Below are 27,364 nucleotides of genomic sequence, written 5' to 3'. Positions count from 1 at the left end.
ATAGAAAATGCTTTACTAAGGTCTGGGAATTTAGAAGAAGGAGGGTTGGTTTTTATATGCCGACTTTCTCTACCACTCAAGGAAGAATCAAACTGGCTTACAATCACCTTCCCCTCCCCGCAACAGACACCCTATGAGGTAGGTGAGGCTGAGAGAGATTTAAGAGAGCTGTGACCAGCCCAAGGTCACCCAGCTGGCTTCATGTGTAGGAGTGGGGAAACCAACCCGGTTGTCCAGATGAGAGTCCACCATTCCAAACCACTGCTCTTCACTGTACCACGCTGTATTTTTTCTGTGTCTAAAACTTAATTGGGGGCTCCATCGCAAGGGTTTTTCCACAGCTGTCTGAATGCTTGCTTCCCATTTTGCCCTTGCAGATAGTAGAGACCGCTTGCTGTTGAAAGTTTTGGAAAGGACTGGTAGATACGACTGTACCAATGAGATGCCCACAGGCAGCTGTTCTCCTTCGAATGGCCCTCCTCCACTAGGCCTGCCATGACAGCATTCTTCACCAGCGTCCCCAACTGGATTCAAGATGCAAAGCAGGAGGAGGAGGAGGCAGGCTGGAAATTAGTGCCCAGACCCAAGGGCCGAGAGAGCGAGGGCCAAGTGAAATGCCAGTATGAGCTGTCAGGAGTCTCCTTCCCCGGTGTGGAGAAGCTGAGAGCAGCCTCGGAGCAGAGACCCTATTGCTGCCCACAGGTGCACTGCGGAAAGGCCTTTGCCTCCAAGTACAAGCTCTACAGGTAAGGTGGGGCTCTGGGCCTTCCCTCCTGCCAGCCTTGGCGGATCATGCGGGGCTTGTCCGTCGCTAACGCTGTGTGTGTTTGCTAAGTGCCGTCAAGTCGCCTCTGACTTACAGCGACCCTATGAATTAATTACCTCCAGAACATCCTACCATTAACAACCTTGCTTGCAAAGGGAGCCAGTGTGGTGTAGTGGTTAAGAGCGGTGGTTTGGAGCAGTGGAGGCTAATCCGTTGAAGACATGAAGTTGCCTTATAATCAGACCCGTAGTCCATAAAAGTCAGTAATGTCTACTCAGGCCGGCAGCAGTTCTCCAGGATCTTGGGCAGAGGTCTTTCACATCACCTACTTGCCTAGTCCCTTTAACTGGAGATTGAGCCTGGGACCCTTCTGCATGCCAAGCTGATGCTCTGCCACTGAGCCGCGGCATATTTGTCATCTGGATCAGGGGTCCCTAACGTGCTTTTCAGAAAGTGGATGGGGCCAGCAGGTCTTCCAAGTGGCCATTGGAGGTTTTCCAGATACTGCCTGATGAGTTTTCTTAGCTAGTTGAGTATGTATATTTCTGTGTATGCACAAAAAATATTTTAAAAACAATGTGTTCAGTTTAAAAAGCATCCAGTTAACCAGTGCTTCTGCCTGAAATGCCGAAGAGCTACGATCAGAGTTATACATAATCTCACTCCCTGACATTTCATTCTGTGGTTGTGCCTGCCACCTTCTGTCAGATTTGAGATTTCGAAAGGTGCCTGCTTGAAGAGGTTAGGGATCCCTGATCTGAACTGTAGGTTATTTTGGGAGAAGGGTTGAACAAGATAGCCTTTTGATTCTCTCGAGTTCCACAATCTAAAATGTCTCACCCCATATTGGGGTAGGAGCTGCTTGCCGGAGCAGGCCCTACCCATCTTTGGGGTATGGAATTTGAGGGCAGGTCAGGCGCTTGTAACCTCCACTCCTCTTTCCTTGCCAGGCACCTGGCCACCCACTCTGCCCAGAAGCCCCACCAATGCATGTACTGTGAGAAGATGTTCCACCGCAAGGACCACCTCCGCAACCACCTCCAGACGCACGACCCGAACAAAGAAGCCCTCCACTGCCCGGAGTGTGGCAAGAACTACAACACCAAGCTGGGCTACCGGCGCCACCTCGCCATGCATGCGGCAGCCAGTGGCGACCTCAGCTGCAAAGTGTGCCTCCAGATGTTTGAGAGCACCCAAGTCCTGCTGGAGCACCTGAAGGCCCACTCCCGGAGGCCATCAGGCAGCGTGAAGGAGAAGAAGCACCCCTGCGACCACTGTGACCGGCGCTTCTACACCCGGAAGGACGTGCGCAGGCACCTGGTGGTGCACACGGGCCGGAAGGACTTCTTGTGCCAGTACTGCGCCCAGCGCTTCGGCCGGAAGGACCACCTCACCAGGCACATGAAGAAGAGCCACTCCCAGGAACTGCTGAAAATCAAGACGGAGCCGGTGGACATGCTGGGGCTGCTGAGCTGCGGCTCGGCCGTGTCGGTGAAGGAGGAGCTGAGTCCGGTCTTGTGCATGGCGTCCCGGGACGTGATGAACAGCAAGAGTTTTCCCGGGATGCTGCCCATGGGCATGTACGGGGCGCACATCCCTGCCATGCCTAGCTCAGGGATGTCCCATTCTTTGGTTCCCAACTCTTTGCCGATGGGGATGAGCTACCCCCTGGAGACGTCGTCCTCCCCGCAGCAACCTCCTCCCAAGTACCAGCTCGGATCTACCTCATACTTGCCTGACAAGCTCCCGAAAGCAGAGGTGGACAGCTGTTTGGCGGAGCTCCCCGGAGGCCTGTCTCTCGGCTCTGGCGAGCCACCCCCATCCTCTCCGCAGCCGGCCCTTCTGGAGGACGCGCTGCTCTCCAAGAGCCCGGCTCTGCTTTCTGAGGCCCTCTGTGCTGCTAACATGGACTTCTCTCACCTTCTGGGCTTCCTTCCCTTGAACCTTCCGTCGTGCACCCCGCCGGTATCCTCCGGGGGCCTGGTCATGGGCTACTCGCAGGGGGAGGCCCAGTCGCTCCTCGCCAGTTTGCCGCCGCAGGAGTCGCCAGGAGCTGCGGCCTCCCTCGGCTTCGGGGCCCTTCATTCGTTGCCCTCGGTGTTCTCCCCCGGCCTGGGTGCGACCACCTTGCCCCGCTTCCACCAGGCGTTCCAGTGAGAAAGGGCAGAGCTTCCCTGGGCATGTGGACAGGGTGCTGCAAAGGTGCCCAGATGTCTTTCCTACCTCAGGCTGGGAAAAGCTGGAGGGGGGAGTGCCGGTGGACTGGAACTGTTGGCACACCCTCTGGTGTGTGCCCCGGTCCTGGACAGTGAGTAGATTGCAGCAGTTAGAATTTCAGGTATTTTTCTAATGTGTTCTTTGGTGAACCAGGAGCCACGCTTCACGCTGACCCTTTTCCAGGGGCCCTCCTGTTGTAGGGGGAGACTGGATCCAGGTGTGTGCCTAGTCTGGGCCCATCACTTGCTCTGCGTTTGTGTCTCAATTCCCCAGGCGGAGCCTCTTGCCCTGCCAACTTCCTTTCACCATCTCTGCTGGCTGCACCCAAGTTGCTGGCTCTGTGGCATGCAGCTCACGCACCCCGGGTTTTGTTTGTTTGTTTTGCCGAGCTACTTCATTAAGAGTCCTTCCAGCAGAATCCCATTTCTGCCAAACCCGGGTTCTTTTCCCTCTACTGTCACAAATCAAGAAGCACCGGGAACAAGAAGCAGTCCTTGTTTCCGGTGTACCTGAATGCTGTTTACACAATGAAGTCGGGTGACGCTGATTTCACTTCACTACTGCTTCCATTTCTTCCCCTGTGGGGAAATAAACTGACTGTGGGTTGCTTCAGCTTTTGCCCGGTCACCTGACCGCCCCGTGAGTGTTTCCTTTTCGTCTCTGTGCAGGCCAGAAGGGTCCTGCAACTGAATAGATCCAGCTTACTTTTGTGTAGGCAAGAGCAGCATTTCCTAAAGTATTATGGGTAGGAAGGGAGACGTAGGCAGTGCCAGGCAGCCAAGGCAGCTGGTCTGCTCTTACGACATCCTGATGTCTTGGCTGGCTGGGGCTTGTTCCCACCTCTCGTGCGTGGAGTCTGCCATTCCTCCATCCTGGCAATTGGCACAGCTAAGGCCGTATCCTGCCTGAGCAGGACTGCGTGGCTGGGAAGTTCCAACTGCCAAGCAAGCTGGGCACAAGTCCCCTGGAGAAGGTGGCTTCATCCTAGCCTCTGTGTGCCTCTTGGGCATTATTTGTTGGAGGAAACCACTAGACTATAACAACCAGCCCCACTCTTGACGAGCCCTGCTCATGGCACAGAGTAGATCTGTAGCTGGCGGGAGGCAGCCTCAGGCACTCCTCAGCCTCCCAGGTGCATGCCACTTGGCCCCAACGGAGACTTAGGAAACGTTCTTGGGTGGCAAATTTAGCCTGGGATGGTCATACGCTCTTCCGCGCCATATTGTATTCCCACTCACACCCCCATGTGAAACTCCTGTGCTCCCTTCTGTTTAAGAAGTTACAGCCCCATTTTCATCACCCATGACTTTTTTGTCTTTCTCCCTCATGTAACCAGTTTCCAGTGTTTTCCTTGCAGTGCCCGAGTAGAACGAGGGCTGCCCTGGGCAGTTTGGTGCGGGAAAACTAGGTTTGGCATCAGCACTGGAACTCAGAGGATGGGGAGGAGCAGAGACTTCAGGGGCTGCCTGTCCCTCTCCTTCTAAGGGGCTGCTTTGAGTGTGGCAGGAGGTGGTTCAGGTGTTGTCAGGAGGAGCTGGGGGGACTGACGGTGTTGGGAATTAGCTCTTTCCCCACTAGTCATTCTGCTCCTTCTGACTCTGCTTCCTCAAGATGAAATAGCAGGTTTTTTGTATTTTTTTAACTTCGCTCTTGCTCTCTCTGTTTCATGTAGGATCCTCTCTCACGAGAGTCGCCCAGCCCTTCTTCAGCCCCTCACCAGAATTTTTTCTGTCTGCCTGTCTGTATCACTACAAATACCTCATGACGTAGGCGCTGTGCTTTCTTGTTCTTTACGGAAATCACACTTCACTGTAACTGTGTTGCATTTCGGGCTCTCTCTGCAGGCTCCAAGCTTGCGCCTCATCATACCTCAACACGCAGGGCGGGCAAAGCCAGAGATGTCGTTTGTGTCTCTCCTCTGCCTGCCCAGGACAGGAACCTCTGCATCAGTCCTGCAGATCAATCACTGTTTGGGCAGACTTACAGAAAGCTCTGTCGGCTCATTCGTGCTAATTCCTGTTTGCTTTGAGCTCCAGCATCTCCATTTTCATGAATTTGATCGTTTGCGTCCTGGATTCCCCCTGCAGGGACAGGCTTTGTAGGCCTCGCTTAGCTAGCTGCCTTCTAGCTGTTTGTTATTTCGTATCAGAATAATATTTACCTCAACAGTTGCATGTGGCCGTGAGTTCCACAAGCTGTACTACCTGACGTTGCCTTTCTGACTTCAACACGTGCCTTGTGCTGGGTAAATAGGAGAGCGTCCGGCCTTCTCCTTATTCTTCAGTATTTTCAAATACCTCAGTTGCATCTCCTGTTACTCTCCTTTTCCAGAAATTGTTGCACAGCCTTTATCTTATGCAATCCTCCTCACGTCCCTACCTCGACACACGTGATTCATTTCCACATTTTACCATCCTGGGAAACGGCGTTTGGTTTTTGGAACAGAGCTGATTCAAGAAACTGCCCAAATGTCGCACTGCTGCTTGGCTTGTGTCAGTTGTCCAGTTTGAGCAATTTGTTGTCTGCTTGTGGCTTCCAGTGCGGCAGAAGTTGAGCCTTGGAGCAATTTTCAGGCCCTGGCCAACGTAAGAGAGACTATTTCACTGTTACTTGTGTCTGCCTCATTATGTAACAAAGGTATAACTAAGCTCCCCCCCCCCCATTTTCACTCAGAGCAGTCTCAAATTCCAAACTTGGTATTCATATTTGTATCCAATCTGTCACTCTGTTATAGAGCTAGATTTGAGTCCCGGCAGCACATTAGAGAGCAACAAGATTTTGGGGGTGTCTGCTTTCGAGAGTTAAAGCACCCTTCGTCAGACAAAAGGAGGTTCGGCTCTCAAAAGCTTACATCCTGGAAATCTCGTTGGTCTGTGAAGTGCTACCAAACTTGAATCTGTCTCTTCTCCTGCAGCCCAACACGGCTGCCCACCTGAAACTATCTCTCTGCTAGTAACTGGAGAATCACAACAGATTCCTTTAGCCGCAGATGTGAAATGGGCAACCCACGGCCGTACTAGGTCAGGTGGTTGGCGTGACTGATCTGGTCTGTTTTTGACAGAGACCAAATACAGGTATTGTTGAAAGTTTCTAGTAGCGAAACTGTTTAGTTTTAGGGAAGAGTGTTGACTGTGGCAGCCGTCTGTGTGGGCTTATTGCCCCCACTTGACCATTACGGGATGGATCTTGCACCCCGGAGAAAGGCACCATCCTTAGTTGAACAGAGCCCCAGGATTTAGCCTGGAGCTGCTCCTGTAGTAGCAAAAGAAAACTGCAAACACACACAGCGGTTTTGGTAAAATCCCAGTTGAGAATGCTGCAGGGAACTGGCTGCTCCACACCATGGAGAGCAGAAGGGAAGAGTGACTTAAAAAGCTTGGGAAATTTTTTTTGTTCTGTCATGCCATGTGTGGGAATTCACACACTTGTTAGTGCACAAGAGGATGTACTCTTCTCATTTGCACATACAGCCCTTGAAAAGGGGAGAGGGTGCAAGGCACTGTCTGTCGGGCAAGAATCTTCTGCTTTATTTACAGCCCTCTCCCACGCAGTCCGAACACCTGCCAATCAGCCAAAGAAAGCACACGTGTCTATTTTGTACCAAATAAAACCCGTGCCCTCTTTATTTTTTTGGTACTAGGTTCTCAGTCAAGTTTGCCATGTCCGCTATCATGTTCCAGCCTCCTTCAACCAAGGTATTGGGGTCGGAGGGTGAGGCATAGATGAGTTCATGCTAGTGGTGAAGAAAAGGCTTTCTGGAACTTTGAAAAACTCAAATGGTGCCGTTTTTGTTTTCTTCTGTTCCCCAAAAAGGCAGCCTTCTCTAGTCCTAATGTCATGGTGTGTCTTAAGCCCCTAACCAAAGCGTACATAAATTCCTGTTGTGATTTTTAGATTTATCCCCTTAGGGATAAAATTATCCAGATGTGAATCTTCTTGCTAACTGATGCAGTCAGGTTTTACAAAGGGGACTAGGGTTATTGGCTAAACTTAAGGCATTTTTCCGGCTGTTGGGGCTGGGGAGCCAGGATGGGTTCCGCAGTCGCATCAAGAGGGAAAAAATCACTCTTGTGGCTCCTCAGAAGTGACCGTCAGTGCCCAGATGAAGATTTACAGCCATTTGAAGCTTTAGGTCAAATTCCCTGAAGATCTTTCCAGATAGCTGTTTAATCCTCCTCCTGTTTCTGGGGAAATAAATGCCTGGTCTTTTTTTGCGCTCTTAGATTTCTAGCCATTTTTACATCTGTCACTAGATGAAAAAAAGGCTGCTCTTGATAAAGTCTGTGTCGGGGGGTGGGTGTGCGCCTTTGTTTTAAAGTACTGCACGCTAACTTGCTTGAGCGCACGGCTCAATGAAAAAGTGAGCAGTTACCCCAGCCATCTCTTTCTCTGGCTGGTGGTTCCCCTCCCCGAAACTTCAGTCATATTCTTGATTCTAAATGCAATGCACAGAAGTGATTCCTGCTGATTCAAGTGCAGTGTTTTTTGCGTGACCAGGGTGCCTGTTGCACTGGCCTCCTGAAGCCAAACGGCGCTAAAGGACTTCCTCTTTGCAAAAAGTTCGGCTCCCCAGTATCATCCCTTAACTCCCCTGCCCCCCAATTTATGGACTGACACATGACGTTTGGGCACAGTGTGTTCATACCGCGGCAGGGTTCCTGTGGGTATTTTTCTTCTGCCCCCTGCTGGTATTTAGTTCTTTGTAGTGATGTATTGAAGGCAAAAGGTTTTCTCTGCGCTGGATACATTTTACCACAGCTGGATCATCACTGTACCAGTTTGCGTGCGCTTCCTTGGTGATCTTTGGTAAATGACAAGTTTTATAATTTCAGGCTCTCCTCGTCCGAGCAGTTCCTTTCCTATCAGTAAACAATCTAGCAATCTTTATTTGCCAGCCTTCTGAATGTAAATAGTAAACCCATCCAGTGACTGGTACCGTTTTCTTCCTTCGACTGGCACACCTTAAGCTGTTGGTTTTGTTTTTTCTTTAGTAATAGTAAGTTGCTTGAAACATGGGGTTACAGTCTGACAAGGGGTTAATTCACTGACCCCTACCCTGTGTGTTTGGGACATGGCTTTTATGGAGTGTATTTCGGAGAGTTCCCCCCCCCCCCATCTGAATATATAATTGGTAGAGCTCTGTTTTAAAAGACCAGTATTCTAGACCGCCATCGGAAAGGGTGAAATGTAAGCCTGTGCAGCCTCCCAGGTGTAAAATGCTAAGCTACCAAAATGAAAGGCGCCCCGTAATTTGGGCTGGCACACCACAGATAACACGTTGAGACTCTGCCAGTTACAACAGGCCGTGCCAAGCATACCACTCACCATTTGACTTTCCATTATTTTGGCTGTGTGCGTTCTGTACGCTTGCTGCTCCCCCAGATGGTCCTAGGAAAGGTAGCAGTCAGACATCCCTCTCCCCAGATTTGAACAGAATGGTGGAAATCATAATCAAAGAGGTCGGGGTTGTGAGGGAGGCAGGAGATACCCCAGGGCCAGCTTCTGATTGGCTTTGTGACTTTTTTTGTTCTTTATATATCAACCGTTGGCTCTTGAGCATTCAAGGAAAGGAAATGACTACATTCTGTGTCCATAAATTCAACTTCCCTCCGCTACTGTTTGCCCACCATGTCCTCGTCCCTCTTCCTTGCATTTCAGGGAAGGAGGAAGCACAGACTTGTGGGAAGAAAGAGTCTTTTGCCAAAACTACGACATGTGGGAATTCTGGGTTTTATTGGCAGCCTGCTCATCTCCCAAGCCAATGAGGTTTCCTCAGCCTTTCATTGGTGTCTGATTAATTCCCTGGGTGGTGGTATTTTTTTTTTTTTAGTTGTCTTAATATCTAGGAGCTGTGGGTTTTTTTTGTTAAAGAATGTTATGTGCTGTTTTAACCAAGATTTTACTGCTCAATGAAGCTTTTGCCTTAGGACGGGGGGGGGTGTTGGGCTGGCCCACCCCTTGCCAGGTGCCACCTCAGTGCCACCCCCCCTCCTCGCACCTGCAGCGTATCATGGCCGTCATGTTTCTTTAGCGATACTGCACCCATACGTGCAAGCAAAGGATTGTAAGGGAACAGAGTAAGGCAGGTGCCAGGAGGCAGTAGGGGAAAGGAAGGGACACAGGAGGGGAGGTGGCACAGTGGCCTGTAGCCCCCCCCCCCCCCCGAGAGGAATCAGATCCAGTCTGAGCATAAGAGGCTGAGGTCAGGGTTTTGCCTGGTGGCTCTGCTTTCTGCAGAAGTCTTAATAGCAGGCACGGCAGGGTGACGCTGCGGTTTGCGTTGCTTGTCAGGGGAAAGGGTGGCTGGAGAGAACAGGATGACCTCTGCCTTCATTGGGCAGGAGTCTGAGAAAGGAGCAGACGCTAGGAATGATCTGTCGTTTCAAGGGAGCCGTCTTGAGGCAGCTGCCTGTTCCTCAGCAGCAGAAGAAAAAGCACCCAATTGAGCATCTTGTTCTGCCTGCCGTTCTCCCCAGCGGCAGGCGCAAGCAGCCTCACTGCTCTTTGTTCCCCAGTGCTCTCCCTTCGACTCAGAGGGGTGGCATTGCCGCAACGGGGCCTTAGCAAAGGCTCTGGCCCCACTCCCTCATCCATCTTACAAGAGGGGGTGACTTCTTTGGCCCCGGGGGGAGCCCGTCGTCCTTGTCTTCCTTTCCTCCCCTGGAGCCGCCGTGGTCCCTCTCGGCCCAAAGCAGGACTCTTCTAACACATCTAGCACTTTTAATAAACACAGCGGATAACCTCCTTTTTATCAGAGTATTTTGGGACTTCTTACGAGTCAAGGTTTTTAAAACTGTAAAAGTTGAAGTGCCATTAGGAAATGTACAGTTCATCACTGTTCAGTTAGCTTTTTTCTTACAGAATTAAGTCCAAAATGAAAGAGTGCGTGTATGTGTTTTTTTTTAAAGGAAATTGCTTATTAAAAATGTTTGAAGTATGACCTCTTCTGTTTCTTTGGGGAATGGCGGCCTTGGGCCAAATACCTCCTTTGGTGCCTGTACAAAATGGCTCCTTTTTTTATTCTACATCTGCAAATCCAGAATCGCTCCGTATTGCTTTGATGTTCACCACTGTCACTGAATGGTATCACCTGCACCCAGAGCCACCCAAGGAAATCCGTTGGCAATAGGTTCAGAAAAGACAACAATTTTACCCACTTTATTATCTTCCACAATGTGCTGTCCTGAGACGCAGTGGCTACAGGTTCAGATAGTTTTTAACAGGGATGTTCATCCTGGAAGAGGCTACTGATGGCTTCTGGGCAGAAAAACTACACAAAAACATCCAAGTTCAGACCAGTTTTAGGATGTCTTGTAAAGATATGATTCTTTGGTCTTATCCAGCAGGGGTTAAAAGGGGAAACTGGAAAGAGATATTCAGGATTAAAATAATTGGGGGGGGGGGGAGAGAAGCTATTCGGATACACGGATATTTCTTCAGACATTAACAGCAGTAGAAGGTAGTTGAAAATTGTGTATCTCTCTCTCACACACACAGAATCAAAGGAATTTGCAGCTCCTTGACATAAAGTTTCCCAAACTGTTCTAGAGGTAAAGGAAGCCCCCTGTGCAAGCACCCCACTGACCCGTGGGGTGACGTCACATCACAATGTTTACTAGGCAGACTATGTTTAACAGGGTGGTTTGCCATTGCCTTCCCTAGTCATCTACACTTTACCCCCAGCAAGCTGGGTACTCATTTTACCGACATTGGAAGGATGGAAGGCTGAGTCAACCTCGAGCCGGCTGCCTGAAACCAACTTCCATTAGGATCGAACTTGGGTCATAAGCAGAGCTTTGACTGCAGTGTACTGCCCCTTACCACTCTGCGACATGGGTACTGTTCTAGCATCCTATTAACAAAAATAAACATTCTCTGCTTTTCCATAGCTATGTGGCCAAGAATTTGCCAGAGTTGTTCAAAGAGCAATCAACTCTCTCCTGGCTTGAGGGATAATAAGCATGGTGCTCCACTCCAAGTTAGGGGAGAAGCTGGACCTGCATTTTTTTTATCAGGTCCACTAAATACACTAACCAGCTTGTATTTTTTCCTGTAAGATTTTAGTTGGTGTGTATAGATGTGTTTGGAGTACCAGCAAATAAAGATTTTGAAAGAGCTTTAGATGGTTAGAACAGCCTGCGTGCCTAAACTCAGGGTTGCCTGGCTGGTTCATGGCACATACACACATTTTCCTCACAGTTGCTACTTGGCCCCGCTCCTATAAAACCCTACATTTCACTCACTTTCCAGGGAGATTTGACTCTTGGAAGCTCACGCCCTGGATATCATGTGGGTCTCAAAAGTGCTACTGAGAGAGCCAGTGTGGTGTAGTGGTTTGGAGCGGTGGACTCTAATCTGGTGAACCGGATTGGTTTCCCCACTCCTACACATGTAGCCAGCTGGGTGACCTTGGGCTAGTCACAGTTCTTTTAGAACTCAGCCCCACCTACCCCACAAGGCGTCTGTTGTGGGGAGGGTAAGGGAAGACTATTGTAAGCCAGTTTGAGTCTCCCTTAAGTGGTAGAGAAAGTCAGCATATAAAAACCAACTCTTCTACTGGACTTGACTCTAACTCTTCTACTACAGCCCAACACAGGTCCCTCTGAAACTATTTCCTAAATATAGGTTAACCGTGCTTGGAGAGCCAGTGGGAGCATTTCTTTTAAATGTATTACAGTGTCTGCTATTTGTGCCCAATATCTGCTTACACAAATTGACAACCCCATCAGAAAGTCCAACCATCAAAAGCGAACCTTAGTGCGTGTCAGTCAAGGTAATAATCCCTCCTCCCCAGTTACCTTCAAATGGTTTCCTTTACCTGGAAGAGTTTTGGCGTCCACATTACCTTGACTTCAGAGGAGCTCACTAGGGTTTAATTTCTCACATCCGGAAAGAACAGTCAGAAGAAACACCGTCCATTATGGATCACCAGTATGAATGTTGATTGAGAGCAGATGGGAAACAAGATTGCTTCCATGCTGTCTGGAGCCAGCGTGGTGTAGTGGTTAAGAGTGGTGGACTCTGATCTGGAGAACCATTCCCTACTCCTCCACATGAGCGGCGGACGCTAATCTGGTGAACTGGGTTGGTTTCCCCACTCCTCCACATGAAGCCTGCTGGGTGACCTTGGGCTAGTCACAGCTCTCTCAGCCCCACCTACCTCACAAGGTGTCTATTGTGGGGAGAGGAAGGTGATTGTCATCCAGTTTGATTCTACCTTAAGTGGTAGAGAAAGTTGGCATATAAAAACCAACTCTTCCTCTTCTGTCAAAGGGCACTCTGGAAAGAGCAAGATTCTCTTGGACCTCCTACTGGGCTCTCTCAGTGCCAGAAGTAGCAACCCATGCAATGGCAGTGTTAATATCTCTTGAGAAACAAAGCAAACCCAAGATGACCGTTGTTTTTCCCTTCCAAAGGTGGTGGAAAGCACCATCAAGTGGCAGCTGACTTATGGCAACCCCCGTAGCGTTTTCAAGGCAAGGAGCAAACAGAGGAGGTTTGCCATTGCCTGCCCCTGGATTTCCATGGTGGTCTCCCACCCGTCCTAACCAAGGCCAACCCCACTTAGTTTCCAAGATCTGAGGAGATGGGCCTAGCCTGGGCCATCCAGGTCAGGGCAGACAAACAGAGGTGGTTTGCCATTGCCTTCCTCTGTGTAGCAACCCTGGACTTCCTCGGTGATCTCCCATCTAAGTCCTAACCAGGGTTGGTCCTGCTCAGCTTCTATGATCTGACGAAATCAAGCTAACCTGGGTATTCCAAGTCAGGGTTTCGCCCTCAAGAAATGAGCTGGGCTCTACAACTACCTACCTACAACTACCTGTAAAACGGAGCTGTTCCGCCAGGCTTACGAAGGAGGGCAGCTGCATCCCAATACCATAGTTTGCTGGCTTCCCCATCCTCTTCCCCCCAACTTAGGTTGGCGGTTACTGCCTGGCCTGGTTTTTTCAGTGGCTCTATTTTTTGAATTCTACTATTGCCATCTCTTGTATCCCTCGTATTTATTTCCTCGTTCCTGGCAAACCAGGCTCAGAGAGGGTCACAACATTTAATATAAATAAATAATATACCAGAACAGTGCTGTTCAACTTTTCCAAACCTGCAACCCACCTTCAGTCACCCCCAGATGACAAGAAGCCATGACATCATACTGTCAGTCACATGACAATAAGGGGGAGAACCAGAGCTATGACATCATGGTCAGCTGGCCAAGAGATCCGAGGATACAGAGCACAAGCCGAAGACCAGGAGGCGTAGTGAGTGAGGAATGAACCAGGGAGTTTCACACTCCAGCATGGAGTGACCTAATCTTACCGGGCTGCTGCTCTTCGGCTAGTGTGCATGCACTCTGTGCATGTGCATGAACAGTAGGTCCTTCCAAATGGCAGGAGAAAATGGTGACTCTATAAGGCCCCAACCCTTGGTGTTGGAGTTCGTTATACTGGAGTAGAGAGAGACCAATGGCAGCAGTATGAATAGGAACAGTTGTAACCCAGCATGCTCTGCACCAGGCACACTCTGGGGCGCAACTCTTAGGTTACTTAATTTAAGAGTTGGTTTTTATACCCCAATTTTCTCTACCTTTTAAGGAGAATCAAACCAGCTTACAATCTCCTTCCTTTCCTCTCCTCACAACAGGCACCCTGTGAGGGAAATGAGGCTCAGAGAGAACTGGGATTAGCCCAAGGTCACCCAGCCGGCTTCATATGTTGGAGTGGGGAAACCAACCCAGTTCTCCAGATAAGAGTCCACTGCTCATGAGGAGTGGGGAATCAAACCCGGTTGTTACACAGAAAAGCAGAGAACACACATGAAGCTGCCTTATACTGGATAAGACCCTCAGTCCATCAAAGTCAGTAATGTCTACTCAGACCGCCAGCAGCTCTCCAGGGTCTCGGGCAGAGGTCTTTCACCTCTCCAGTTAAAGGGACTAGGCGATTCCAGGGATTGAACCGGGGACCTTCTGCATGCTAAGCAGATGTTCTCCCACTGAGCTACAGCTCCTCCAAGGTAGCCTGTCTGTCGTGCAGACCCAGAACCACAGTTAGCGGGTGGGGGGAGGATGATGTTGCTGCCTCTTTGGCATGGGAGGGGGGGTAGTAGGGTAGAAATATCTAAGTAACAATTATGACATTGCAAGTTTTTTCAAACGAACACCAGGATTGCCATGAAGCTACGTCCTGCACTTTCTAGGATCTACAGCGCAGATTCCGGGAATAAGAACCCCATTAACATTCTGGGGGCTGCTTCAGGGGGTTTCTTTTTCGAAGACAAGAGATTTGCAGTTTCCCAGTCCATGTATCCACTGCCAAACAAACAAACTCAATCAGCATGCATACATGAAACAGCTTGATCTTGTTAGAGGGGGGGAAAGTGACGTCGGATCGAATGCTTTCCTGGAAGGGATCCACGTTCTGTTTCTAAACTCGACGTTCTCCAAAGCTAATCCCGGATGCCTCACCGAACAAAGACCAAACCGGAGAGGGGCTTCCATTGCTTGAATCGTTGTATGTCAGGGAATCCAAAACAATATTTGCCCGATAATCAGATGGGGGAGAAATGCTTCCTTTCCTTATGTTCCCAGAGGGCCCTAAGAAGTATAAAAATAATCATTTGCTATCTTTGAAATGGCAAAGCCTTTGTATTTATTTAAACCCTTGCCAATTGCTTCTGAAGTCAGCACATGCAACAGAGCCTGGAATATTGGTGGGAAAAGGGGGCAGCCCCTCCCTCTGACTCACCCACCCCTCCTCTCTCTGTAGCCCCTCCTGGCTCTCCACTTGGGCACTCCCCTGCAAGGAATGAGGTAATGGAACAATCCCATATTTGAGATTCACTTAAAGACTTTAAAAAACCCAGAATTCAAAGCACTTTTAAAGTCATAAAATGCCTTGGGAAGCTTTCTAGCTGAAAGGCAATCCGCCTGGAAACAGATTGTAAAGGCAATAATTTAACTGAGCTAACACCATACTCACCTGCCTGCAGGAAGGAACCTGTCACAGGTCTTACTCTGCAGAACGATACCCCCCACCCCCACACATACTGGCTTACAGAGCTTCTAAAAGTCCTAAATCTGTCTTCAGATTCAGAGAAGCTGCTCTTTCTCATTTCAGATGCCGATCCAGTTGTTTCCTTTAGAGCAGTGGTTCTCAAAGTGGGTAGTACCACCCCCTGGGGGGCGATGGGATTACTCGGGGGGCACTAAGAGGCAAGGGGGAAGCGGGGGCACTAGAGGTGGGCCCCTTCAACTGTGTTGTTGGATAGGGGGCACTGGGGTTGTTTGTGGAACCAAGGGGCCGCTGGCCTGAAAAGTTTGGGAACCACTGCTTTAGAGTGTCACTCTATGCCTTAGCAGCCATGAAAATTCAGGCTAAGCTATATTTAATCAGGGCATTTAATGACTAGTGTCTTTTGGTCAGACTGTTTTAATGTTATTATTTATGACTATGTTTTATATGACAGATTGTAATGGTCTCTGGCTGCAAACAATAAACTTTATTGTATCATTTGCATCCTATTTTTTTGCCTCTGCTAAGCCAAAAGACACAATGAAGCACTGCAGAAAACTGCACTCTGACCAACTACTTCGGCTCTTGTAATGCCATCAAGTGTTGCTCAAAAATCTTCAAAGTCTGACAACCAAAAAAGGTTTCAGGAAGGGCCTCTTATTGTAAGGTCCAAGCTGCTCAAAGTGACACCCACAATACTATATTCTTTGGCTCATGTATCCCCTGCACGGCCCCAGCTATAATCCCCCCACTCCCGGCTAATAACTGGACTCTACATCTTAAAAGCTTGCTGGTGCACCATTTCCTCGCTTTGGGGGAAATGAGCGCAAATGCCACCTGTGTACATTCTGGGTAGCATTTGCCCAGCTGAAGAGAGAAGAGGCTACAAGCAGGAACTGAAACGTGATTAAAGGAGCCACCTCATGTCCAGAATCACATTTCCGCATCGCTCAGCAACCACAAATGAGTGGAAAGAGGCTGGCAAAATGATTCGATCGGGGCCTACCGGGCACAAGATCAAGGGAAAGAGAGATGAGCTCAGTTGAAGCTCCTCCATCACCTTTCCTTGGGTGCCTTCACAATTGAAGCCACTTACCCTCCCCAAAAAAACAGAACACACGAAGCTGCCTTATACTGAGTCAGGCCATTGGTCCATCAAGGTCAACAGTGACTGTTCAGACTGGCAGCAGCTCTCCACAGTCTCAGGCTGAGGTATTTCACATCATGAATACATGAAGCTGCCTTCTACTGAATCAGACCCCCGGTCCATCTAAGTCAGTATTGTCTACACAGAAGCAGGGGCTCTCTAGGGTCTCAGGCTGAGGTCTTTCACATCACCTACTTGCCTAGTCCCTTTAAGTGGAGATGCCAGGAATTGAACCTGGCCTTCTGCATGCCAAGCAGATGCTCTGCCACTAAGCCACAGCCCCTCCACGTTTGACCATGTGCTCTTCCAGGATTACGACCTGCCAGATCCCTGAGTCAGACCAGCAATGGCTCCTTAGAGTCTCAGGCGGAGGTCTTTCACATCACCTACTTGCCTAGTCCCTTTAACTGGAGATGCCGGCAATTGAACCTGGGACCTTCTGCATGCCAAGCAGATGCTCTACCACTGAGCCACGGCCCCTCCCCAAGGAAAGCAGGGAGGAAAGAGTGATAGAAAGGTGTAAACAAACAAATGGTGCAGCTCATATTTACTCACTATTTACATCACCTACTGCCTGGTCCTTTTCTAACTGGAGATGCCATGAATAGAACCCAGAACCTTCTGCGTGCCAAGCAAATGCTCTACCCCTGAACCACGGCCCCTCCTCATCACAAGCAGAAGCAAGATGAGGAGCAAAGAGCCCCTTTTTGCCAACTTGCCCCCCCCACTGGTGACAAAGCCTCCCTTTCGCCCAAAGCTCAGCCTTCACTCCAAAAGAACTGGGGCCGATGCAAGACACTACCTCGGGGCAGCCCCCTTGACCTTGGAACAGGGTACCGGTGGGTGGCCAAAAGCTGCTTTAGCAAAAACATCCACGAGATGGACAACCGGGCGATATGGTGTTTATTTACAGTTGGGCTTGACCAATACATTAAAAAATACCAGGGGATACAGTGTAAAGGGGAGGAGAGAGTGGATCCAGGTTGGGGGGAGGGGGGAGAGGGGGGTCACTGTTTAGGGGATAAGGGGAAATTACCTGAAAGATAATTTCTGAAAGATTTATCTGAAAGAACCTAAAGTTAATTCAAACCAGAGTTCATTCAGGGTTCCACTGAAAAACAAATCCCACGACCTCACCTCTGTCAAACCTGATTCTTGGCTGAGGGGGCTTTGAATGAAGGGTAACGAAGTGACTGATTGGGGAGGGTAAGGTGGGGAGAGCAGGCGGCAGCGGAGAGACCATTCTCTTGGGCTGGGGAGACCAGCTTACTTATACACTCTGTGGGGAAAGAGGACAGAACTCTTCTCCGCAGTCAACTCAAGGCAGGTGATTTTTCTGATATATACCAAAAAAAAAAAAAAAAAAAACACCACGGAAATCTCACCAAGTGATCAGAAATGCACGTTTCCTTCCGCATGCTTTCCAATGATGAAAGATATCCTTTCATGGATTTCTTGAAGTGTCCCCACCTCATATGATTCTCCCTTTCACCACAAAGCATTGGTGAGGCAGAAGAATTCCTTACTGAGGAAGTTTTCCACCACTGGAAACTGAGTGAACTGAGTTTTAGACCAGGGAACTGGGGAAAGTTCTGGTGCGACTTTAGAGTCAGACTATCCCACAATCTAATTCATATTATTGCAACAAAATCAAAACAAATGCCGCTCTGGATCAACTATTTAAAGATTTTGCTTATCAGAGAAGATTCACATTATTGCAACAGTGTGTTTAAAAAAAAAAAAAACTCTGATCAATTATTTCAAGGTTTCTCTCATCAGAGAAGATGCTTTAAACTCGGCTCCTGGTAAATTATGGTCAGGTTGGTTGGTATCTTAGGACAGCAATGCCAAGGAAAAGAGAGACAGGTCTATTTGTGCTTGGGTAAATACATACTTTGCAGGTATCATCTTTACAACGGCAGCAGCTCACAACTTGAACAGTATTCACTCCCAGAAGGGGAAAAGTGGAAGTCAGTCTCTGACCACACATCTCTTCTGCACAGAGATCAAAGGTCAAACCACCGATAAGCAAGATGTGCAAATTTCTAGAAGGACGGGCCAGAACTGGGCTGGGGCGGAGACCATATGGGGCCAGCCAAGACCACGGGGCAGTGGAGGTTGGAGGAAAAGATTGGTGGGGACCAAGGAGGAAGTCATTCTCTTCTTGGAACAAGGCTCCCAAATCATCCAGTTCCCTTCCTCTCTGGCATACGAGAGCAGTCGTTTCCAACATCTGAGCTGTGGATTCCTTGGCACTTAAGCAGTGGGGTTTGTCTCGTCGGGAGCCCTTAGCGCCACCCACATCCAAGAGGTACCTGAGTTCCACACACCCTTCTGACAAGGCTCGACAAGGGCTCCTTCCGTTTCCAACATGCTGAGGTGCCCCTTTTTTCTTCGATTGTTACTCAACGCCATCGTGCTTGCCCAGAGGTGCTTGCTAACAGCTGTCCCAGCTGAATTCTCCAACGCATCACGGGCCCGGCTTCAGTGGAGGTGGGAGAGGCTTACTGTTCTCAAGCCCTCCATAAGAAACTGCACTCGCCTAGTTCTGAAATGGCACCTTTGTAAAATTGGAATGGACGGTCACTGGAACGAGAGAGTCAAAAGGAAGAGACATCTCCAAATGCCAAATTCTCTCTTCTTGCAGACTTTTTTTTCAGAGCACAAGTCCATCAAGAGGCCACTTCGTGCAACAGCCAAGGGATTATCCGCCCCAAACTCAATGCCTGTTTCTCGAACCTGTATCCACTGCAGTCTCATGTTATTTTTGTCTCGCACAGAAAATGAATTAGACAAAGGAAAAAAGAAACACCAATGATTCATTCAGAGGGATGCTTCTCAGTTTTTTAAAAAATCCCTTATAACCGGATCAGGCTAAAGATAAAATGCAAAGTATCTACACACCCTTCCCCACGAGGAGATCCCCAGATTCCATGGACACCGTGCCAAGATTACATTCCAAAAAGTTGCAACTATTTTTATTTCTGGTATCCCACTCCCGAGGGACTTGATTTCCTTAGGAGAACCAGGAGAAAGAGTTCTGCACTTCCTTCCTAGGAGGAAGCGGAGAGGGCATCTGCTTTTTTTCCCTGCGCCGCCGTCAGAGGCGCCCTTCAGTCTATTTTCACGGCGGCGTAGATCTTGCGGACAAACATGTAGGCTGCATAGAAGCCGATGGTCCCCGTCAGGAGCCAGAAAGACAGCACCATGAGGGCCGTGTAGCCGAAGTAGAGCAAGGAGGGGATGAACTCCACAATGTCCAGCTGGAAGAGGGAGAGGGCCAGAGTGAGGCCAGGCAGGGAAAAGAACCCAGCCTCGTCAAAGCCCCAGAACTCATAGAATCATAGAGACGGAAGGGACTACCAGGGTCATCTAGTCCAACCCCCTGCACAATGCAGGAAATTCACAACTACCTCTCCCCCACACACACACCCAATGACCCCCTACTCCATGCCCAGAAGACGGCCAAGACGCCCTCCCTCTCATGATCTGCTTAAGGTCACATAATCAGCACTGCTGACAGATGGCCATCTAACCTCTGCTTAAAAACCTCCAGGGAAGGAGAGCTTACCCCCTCCTGAGGAAGCCTGTTCCACCGAGGAAACACTTTTAGAAAATTCTTCCTAATGTCTAGACGGAAACTATCTTGATATAATTTCAACCAGTTGGTTCTGGTCTGACCTTCTGGGGCAACAGAAAACAACTCGGCACCATCCTCCATATGACAGCCCTTCAAGTACTTGAAGATGGTTATCAGTCTTCTCCTCTGTAGGCTAAACATACCCAGCTCCTTCAACCTTTCTTCATAGGACTTGGTTTCCCAACCCCTCACCATCTTTGTTGCCCTCCTCTGGGCCCGTTCCAGCTTGTCTACATATGTCTTAAATTGTGGTGCCCAAAACTGAACACAATAGTCTAGGTGAGGTCTAACCAGAGCAGAGTAAACTCTCAAGCAAGGAGCCAGGAAGGAATACCTCCTTCCCTCCCTGTACCTGCAGAGTAAACTGCAGAAGGTGTATCTTTTGGGGGCTTCTCCCCTTGAGGAAGACACCAAAGGCAGCCTGCAAACCCCCATGGCTCCCAGTGACGGAGGAAGCCTCTAAAAAGCAGGATTCTGACCCAGGAGAGAGGGCAGCGGTACCTTGTTTACAAAATAGAATACTGCATAAATCAGCACGTAGAAAGCAGATCCTCCAGAGACCAGGAACGTCCTCCACCACCACCGATAATCCTGCCAAAGAGAGGAGAAGAAAGCGCTGCAGTACTTGACCAAGGTCCTCTCTCCGTGAAGCTGGTTGTACAACGTGATGGACCATCCTCATGTCTGGCGGCACGTGGGCCCCTGGCGGAACTCAGCCGGGTTCCAATTTCTGCTGTGACCCAGGAGCCAGATCTCTCCCCGCCCATCCCCCCGGCACCTCTGGCTTCTTACTTCAGCGCACAGCTGGAAGTACACCATGACGATGCTGATCTGGGAACAGGAGACCACGAGGATGATGAACACCAAGAAGAGGAACCCAAAGAGGTAGTAGAATTGGTTCTCCCAAATCGCCTGGGCCAGAGACACAAGAAGAGGCAGGGGTGTGAAAAACGGAGGCTCACAAGGGCCAGAAAAGACAAACAGCAAACGTGCGCTGCAAACGTGTATCAGGGTCTAAGTCCAGTATCGCCTGAGACATTAAGGAGATTTTCAGGGTATGAGCTTTCGAGAGCAGAAGCTCCCTTTGTCAGATAGGTATCTGACAAAGAGAACATTGGGGAGGGGCCTTGGCTCAGTGGTAGAGTACCTGCTTAGCATGCAGAAGGTCCCAGGTTTAATCCCTGGCATCTCCAGTTAAAAGGACTAGGCAAGTAGGTGATGTGAAAGACCTCTGCCTGAGACCTTGGAGAGCCGCTGCTGGTCTGATCAGACCAAGGGTCTGATTCAGTATAAGGCAGCTTCATGTGTTCATGTGACTCTTGAAATCTCATACCCCCCAAATCTCATTGGTCTCCAGGGTGCTACTGAACTTGAACTGCTCTACTGCAGACCAACGCACGGTCACCCTCTGAAACTTATCAGTTTCAATCTCCTTCAACTGTCATGGCTTTCCCCCCAAGGAATTCTGGGAGCTGCATGATCATCCTGGCCCCTAGGCCACAAAGACCCCAGGGCAGAAGAGGATCTAGAAACCCTGACGTGCAGCAGAAAACACATCCTCTGCCCTCTGAAAAAGCAAGCTCGTTTCTCTCCAGCTGTTTCTCAAGAGAAGGAGCTGAGAGCCAGCAAGTAGCTGACCAGACAGAACCAGGCACTCTGGAGCATCTCCTGCAAATTCTGACCCAACATTCTAGCAACAAACTATAAAAAGTACCCAACTATTGGTGTGAACTTATAATCAAGATTCACAATGTATTTGCATATATGAATATAATAGTAGCCAAGGCACATATTACATTTATAATGAAAGTCTTACAAAATGACACCTCCTAATACAGACTGTATATAAAATAATTCTTTTATACAGTGCTTCTTCATATATTATATGCTACAAGTAGCAGCCAAATTCTGTGTTGTTAACAAGCTCCTAGGTTTCACTTGTTTCATAGGGGTTAATTTCCTCAGAACATTCTCAAACTTCCAAACTTCTTTCTAACAAAATTACAACAAATCAAATAATTTTAAAACTTATTGTCTCAAAAATTTTCACGATATATTTCTGAATACTATAATACAATAATTGTACCCGAGCAGGATCTTAATGCAACATGTACCTTGGCTACTATTGTATTCATATATACAAAACATTGTGAGTCTGAGTCTGTGTTGGGTACTTTTTATAGTTTGTTGGTCTTGTACATTCAGTACCTGACTCCCCCCTTTTCATCATTATCCAACATTCTAGCAAGCAAAGGCTCCAATGGATCAGGAGATGGAGGCTTTGCCTCTATGAGCTTGGTTAGGGGTCCCCACCATGGCACTCAGGAGTGCCACGGTACCGACACCTTTCTTGGTGCTCACCAAGTGTATTTTAAAAGTGGGTGGGGCCATGGGGCTTTTGCCCAGCAAGGCTTCTGATTGGTCATCAGAGATCTGACGGGGTGTGCAGATTTTTCAAAACGTTGCTTCGGCAGGAGGCGCCACCGCAGCACAAGGATTATTCAAAATGAGTGAAGGCAACCATTTTGTTGCTGGCTCCACCGCCTGTGGTATCCATTTTATGGAAGCTGTTTTGTGGCTGTTCCCACCATCTATTTGTTTGTTAGTTGGTTTGTGATCCTGTCCTTTCCCGACAGAGGTCGGTCTCAGGGCGGCTCTGCTGTGGCAGAATTCCAAAGGTGCCCGCAACTCAAAAAAGTTGGGGACCCTGACTCTCGGTACTGTCCTGCTGGAGACACACGAACACATGAAGTTGCCTTCTACTGAATCAGACCCTTGGTCCATCAAAGTCAGTAATGTCTACTCAGGCTGGCAGCAGCTCTCCAGGATCTCAGGCAGAGGTCTTTCACATCACCTACTTGCCTAGTCCCTTTAACTGGAGATGCCGGGGATTGAACCCGGGACCTTCTGCATGCCAAGCAGATGCTCTACCACTGAGCCATGGCCTATCCCCATAAAGCTGCCTTCTACTGAATCAGACACTCGGTCCATCAAAGTCAGTATTGTCTACTCTGAGTGACAGCGGCTCTCCAGGGTCTCAGGCGGAGGTCTTTCACATCACCTACCTTTAACTGGAGATGCCGGGGATTGAACCTGCGATCTGTATATCAAGCAGATGCTCTACCACTGAGCCAAGCCCCTCCCCATGGTGAGACACATGATGGCTTCCCAAAGAAAAAGGGTGACACATGCTTACGCTGAAGATGAAGAAGAGCTCAATGAACATGGCCCCGAAAGGCAGAATTCCAGCCATGAGAATCCTAGGAAGCAGAGAGAGAGAGAAAGTTTACTAGAGGAACGTGCTGAGACCACCCCTGAGCCTCGTCCAGCAGCAGACAGAGCCGGCACAAATGGACCAGGCCTTTCTGCAGCGGTCTGCCAATTGCCCACCAAAGTCCACCCAAGCCTGGGCATGCTTCCCTGATCGCTCACCCGACAAATCTGTTCATGTACCACCTCTGTTCCGGTATCTGCCTGGGGATCTGATTGGTCCGGACAGGGTTGTCGTAGGGCTGCTTGCGAAAACCGAAGTAGTAGCCCAGGTAGACCAGGGGCAAGGAGATGCCGAACCACATGCACAGAAGGGCCACCATGGTGGGGAAAGGGACCTGCAAAGACAGCTCAGGTCTCAGAACACCCACCCACCAAATGCTGAGGCCACGCTGAGAGAGTGTGTGTGTGTGGGGGGGGTTGGTCTGATGGACTGCTTGGATAGTCCACTGGAGCCAACTAGTGCCCCATATGCCTCCCAGCATCTCCTGCCCTGGATCCCCCTCCCAGATTCATAAGTCTCTGCTGCAGTGAGCATCATGGAGTTGGAAGGGACTACCAGGGTCATCTAGTTCAACCCCCTGCACAATGAAGTACATTCACAACTACCTCCCCTCCCACACACACACCCAGTGACCCTTCCTCAATGCCCAGAAGATGGCCAAGATGCCCTCTCTCTTATGATCTGCTTAAGGTCATATAATCAGCATTGCTGACAGATGGCCATCTAACCTCTGCTTAAAAACCTCCAGGGAAGGAGAGCTTACCACCTCCTGAGGAAGCCTGTTCCACTGAGGAACCACTTTTAGAAAATTCTTCCTAACGTCTAGACAGAAACTATTTTGATATAATTTCAACCCGTTGGTTCCGGTCCAACCTTCTGGGGCAACAGAAAACAACTTGGCACCATCCTCTATATGACAGCCCTTCAAGTACTTGAAGATGGTTCTTATATCCCCTCTCAGTCTTCTCCTCTTCAGGCTAAACATACCCAGCTCCTTCAACCTTTCACACCACTGTGCTCGGCACTGGGTTAGATCTGGTGCATCTGTTCTCCTAGCGCTGGTGCTTTCCTTCCACACATAAGAGTGCTGTCAGCCAGTGTGGTGTGGTGGTTAAGAGTGTGAGAGTACGATCTGGGAAACCCAGGTTAAAATCCCCTCTCTGCCACAGAAGCTTGCTGGGTGACCTTGGGCCAGTCATGCACTCTCAGCCTAACCTACCCCGCAAGGTTGTTGTGAGGATAAAATGGAGAGGAGGAGAATGATGTATGCCGCTTTGGGTTCCCACTGGGGAGAAAAGTGGGGCATGAATATAGTAAATGTATTTACTTTCCCAGTGCAAGAAGCTCAACAACACAGGTGTTAGGAGAATGGCTCTGTGGCATCCAACCCACTGAATGTGTGTAGGGCCATCAAATTGCTGACTTACAGTGACCCCACAGAGTTTTGAAGGCAAGAGATGTTCAGAGGTGGTTTGCCATTGCCTACCTCGGCATAATGACCCTGGATTTCCTTGGTGGTCTCCCATCCAAGTCCTAATCAGGGCCCGCCCTGCTTAGCTTCCACGATCCATTGAGGCTAACCTGAGCCATCCAGGACAAGGTAAGTGATTGTAAGGGAAAATTGGGTCTCCTAGATCCTAATGAGACCATCTAACCAGTACACTATGCTGGCTCTCAGGAAACCCGAAGCTTCACATTTACGCTGGAGGGGCGTCTCAACTGTTTTATGCCCCTCCTCCTGAAAGGATTCCTCACGGTCTTCGGACTTGTACAAAGACAGAGAGATAAACCATGAAGGCCAGGGCCAGAGAGGAGAAGTCTAACCGCCGACTCTGTATAGAGCAGGGCAAGCCGGCAGAGTTGGGAAGATACGAACCGCTCCCGAAGAGTGTTTGCCCCAGATGAAACAGTTCAGTATGAAACAAATCCCAAAGACGACTCCCGGGTACAGCATGGCTGTCTGCAAGAGAAGATGGACACAGTTACTGAAGCAGTTCTCCGATACAGGAAGGCAACTCGAGACCAGAGAACCTGGCAAGGCCAAAGGGACACTGTAGTGTGTGTGCGGCACACAAATCCGCAGCCCGAGAATCTCACCAAAGCATGTCTCTGGCCTTTAAGCAACGGGAACTACAGACCCCTCAAAAGCCATAGCGAAAGGACAAAGCTCTCAGAGTTCACTAGAACTCTTCTTCTGGCTGACTGTTAAACAAAAAAAGGGGCCAGTGACTGTCAGAAGAGGGTTGATGTGCATAATGAAGAAAGGAAGGCACCTCTATGACAGACAGAACTGGGCCAGATGGTGCTTGGAGCACATAGAACCACTCTCTTCACATGTATGTTATAACTATGGTTGAGGGCAGCGACCGTTTCCAATATAGCTGGCCTCTCTTCCTGTTCCCCTCGCTGCTGTTTATTTCACCAGATCTTCTAACAGAGGACCTGACTGCTTTCCTGGGCCAGCTGTGACCCTGTGTGTCGGTAGACGAGCGCCATTCAATTTGATTATAAATTAGAGATGTTGGTTTTTAGCTGGGGGTAATTTTGTATACTTTTATTGTGTTTTATGGTGTTTTTATCTGACGCTGGCCACCCCGAGACCAGCTTCGACTGGGAGAAAGGGCGGGATACAAGCTTAAAAAAAATAAACTCTAATTACTTCATCCATTTCACCATTACTGGTTTAATTCTTTGTTCTAAATATATTTCAATTAATAATCTATATATCCTTCCTATCAATCCTTTATTTCCTTTTATTAGTATATCTTCCAATTTAGATTTATTTTTATTAAATCCAACCTGAATATCTTTATTAAATATATCTTTTAATTTATAATACAAAAACCAGTCCTTGATATTGAGTTCTTCTCTACTTCTTAAAGCCCATTCTCCTTCCTTACACTCGATAATTTCTCTATATACATCCATTTCTAAATTTAAATGTATCCCTCTCTTCATAAATGCTTCTACTGGATTGATCCATCCCGGAGTCTTATTTTCCAAAACCCTTTTATATTTTTTCCAAATTTGAAGTAAACTAAATCTAATAATATGGATATTAAAATCTTTCTTTAAAATCTTTCTCATCATACCATAAATATGCATGCCATCCAAAACGTAGGTTAAAACCTTCTAATTCCAATATTCTGGGATTCTCTAACAAAATCCAGGTCTTTAACCAAACAAAACATGACGCTTCATAGTACATTCTTAAATCTGGTAGCCCCAAACCTCCTGTTTCTTTTAATTCAATTAAATTATTATATGCTATTCTGTGTCTTTCCTTACCCCATAAAAATTTAATATATCTTTTTTCCAAATTTTGAATATTTTAGCCCCTAAAATTTGGAAACATGGGAAAATTTATGGAAGAAAGAATTTAAATTTACAATAACCAATGAAATTAGAGAAAATTTATATAAAATGTTTTACAGATGGTATGTAACTCCGTGATGGTATCCAAAATGAAAAAAGGAGATATGGGCTTATGCTGGAAATGTGGACAGGAAAGAGGAACATTTATGCATGCATGGTGGATAAATAAAATTGGAAAAAAAATTGGAAAAAAGTTATTATAAAAACTAATAATCTGATTAATATGAGAGTAAAAAGAAAACCTGCATTTTGTTTATTGGGAATCCCACAAGAAAAAATGGGTAGTAACGATAGGGTCATTTGCCAATATAGTTTTGCTGCTGCAAGAATTGCAATAGCTAAAGTTTGGAAGCAAGTGAATAAACCTTCAATTCGTGACTGGAGAGGGAAATTATGGATGTATATGAGGATGGCCAAATTAACAGAATTCCTACATGGAAATGATATCGAAGAATTTAAAAAAACTTGGGCAGAGGCCATCACATATTGGGATAAACTGGCAAAAATGGATTTTACTATTTTAGTTAGTGAGTTATAGAAACAAGTTTACTTACTTTTTTATTAGTACTATTAACAATTTTTAAAACTGTTTAGACACTTCTGCGGAGGTCAGGTGATGGGTCACTTTTTAAGGTGGGTGGGGGGGTCAATAGGGTATTTTTGCTCTGTTGAATTTTATAACTCTGTATAATTATAATTGATACACTTTTGTATTTTCTTTGTATTTTTTGTTATTATTGTATTTGTTTATTTCGTTTTACATTATAAAATTTTTTAATATAAAAAATAAATAAATAAACTCTGTTCCACCGCTGAAGCAGCATCACCAGCTTGACTCACATGAACACACAAAGCTGCCTTATACTGACTCAGACCCTTGGTCCATCAAAGTCAGTATTGTTTACTTAGACTGGCAGCGGCTCTCCAGGGTCTCAGG

At 48.1% G+C, this 27,364-nt stretch overlaps 2 protein-coding genes across 2 annotated transcripts in view; one reads left to right on the top strand and one right to left on the bottom strand.

Annotated features, from left to right (window-relative positions):
- Positions 1-389: 389 nt before the first annotated feature.
- PLAGL2 (PLAG1 like zinc finger 2) lies at positions 390-3,119 on the top strand. Its single transcript, XM_056844436.1, has 2 exons — positions 390-746; positions 1,717-3,119. The coding sequence occupies exons 1-2, from the start codon at positions 496-498 to the stop codon at positions 2,921-2,923; spliced, it is 1,458 nt and encodes a 485-aa protein (XP_056700414.1). The 5' UTR covers positions 390-495; the 3' UTR covers positions 2,924-3,119.
- A 16,056-nt stretch (positions 3,120-19,175) lies between these two features.
- Positions 19,176-27,364, bottom strand: part of TM9SF4 (transmembrane 9 superfamily member 4) — a 33,594-nt gene continuing 25,405 nt past the window's right edge. Inside the window, exons 13-18 of the mRNA XM_056844435.1 lie at positions 24,929-25,012; positions 23,211-23,386; positions 22,975-23,038; positions 20,571-20,690; positions 20,280-20,369; positions 19,176-19,401 (exon numbers count right to left, since the gene is read on the bottom strand). Of these exons, the coding sequence (XP_056700413.1) occupies positions 19,252-19,401; positions 20,280-20,369; positions 20,571-20,690; positions 22,975-23,038; positions 23,211-23,386; positions 24,929-25,012 (684 nt within the window). The 3' untranslated portion in view covers positions 19,176-19,251. The remainder of the gene's footprint in view (positions 19,402-20,279; positions 20,370-20,570; positions 20,691-22,974; positions 23,039-23,210; positions 23,387-24,928; positions 25,013-27,364) is intronic.

This window comes from Euleptes europaea, chromosome 2 (genome assembly GCF_029931775.1).
Source record: "Euleptes europaea isolate rEulEur1 chromosome 2, rEulEur1.hap1, whole genome shotgun sequence".
In the NCBI taxonomy this organism is placed as follows: domain Eukaryota; kingdom Metazoa; phylum Chordata; class Lepidosauria; order Squamata; family Sphaerodactylidae; genus Euleptes; species Euleptes europaea.
The sequence above is the reverse complement of the archived record's forward strand: the minus strand, read 5'-3'. Positions and strand labels throughout refer to the sequence as shown.

Coding starts and splice junctions, on each gene's coding strand:
- PLAGL2 (XM_056844436.1), top strand. CDS start 496: ATGACAGCATTCTTCACCAGCGTCCCCAACTGGATTCAAGATGCAAAG. Junction 747..1,716: donor TCCAAGTACAAGCTCTACAG/GTAAGGTGGGGC, acceptor TTTCCTTGCCAG/GCACCTGGCCACCCACTCTG.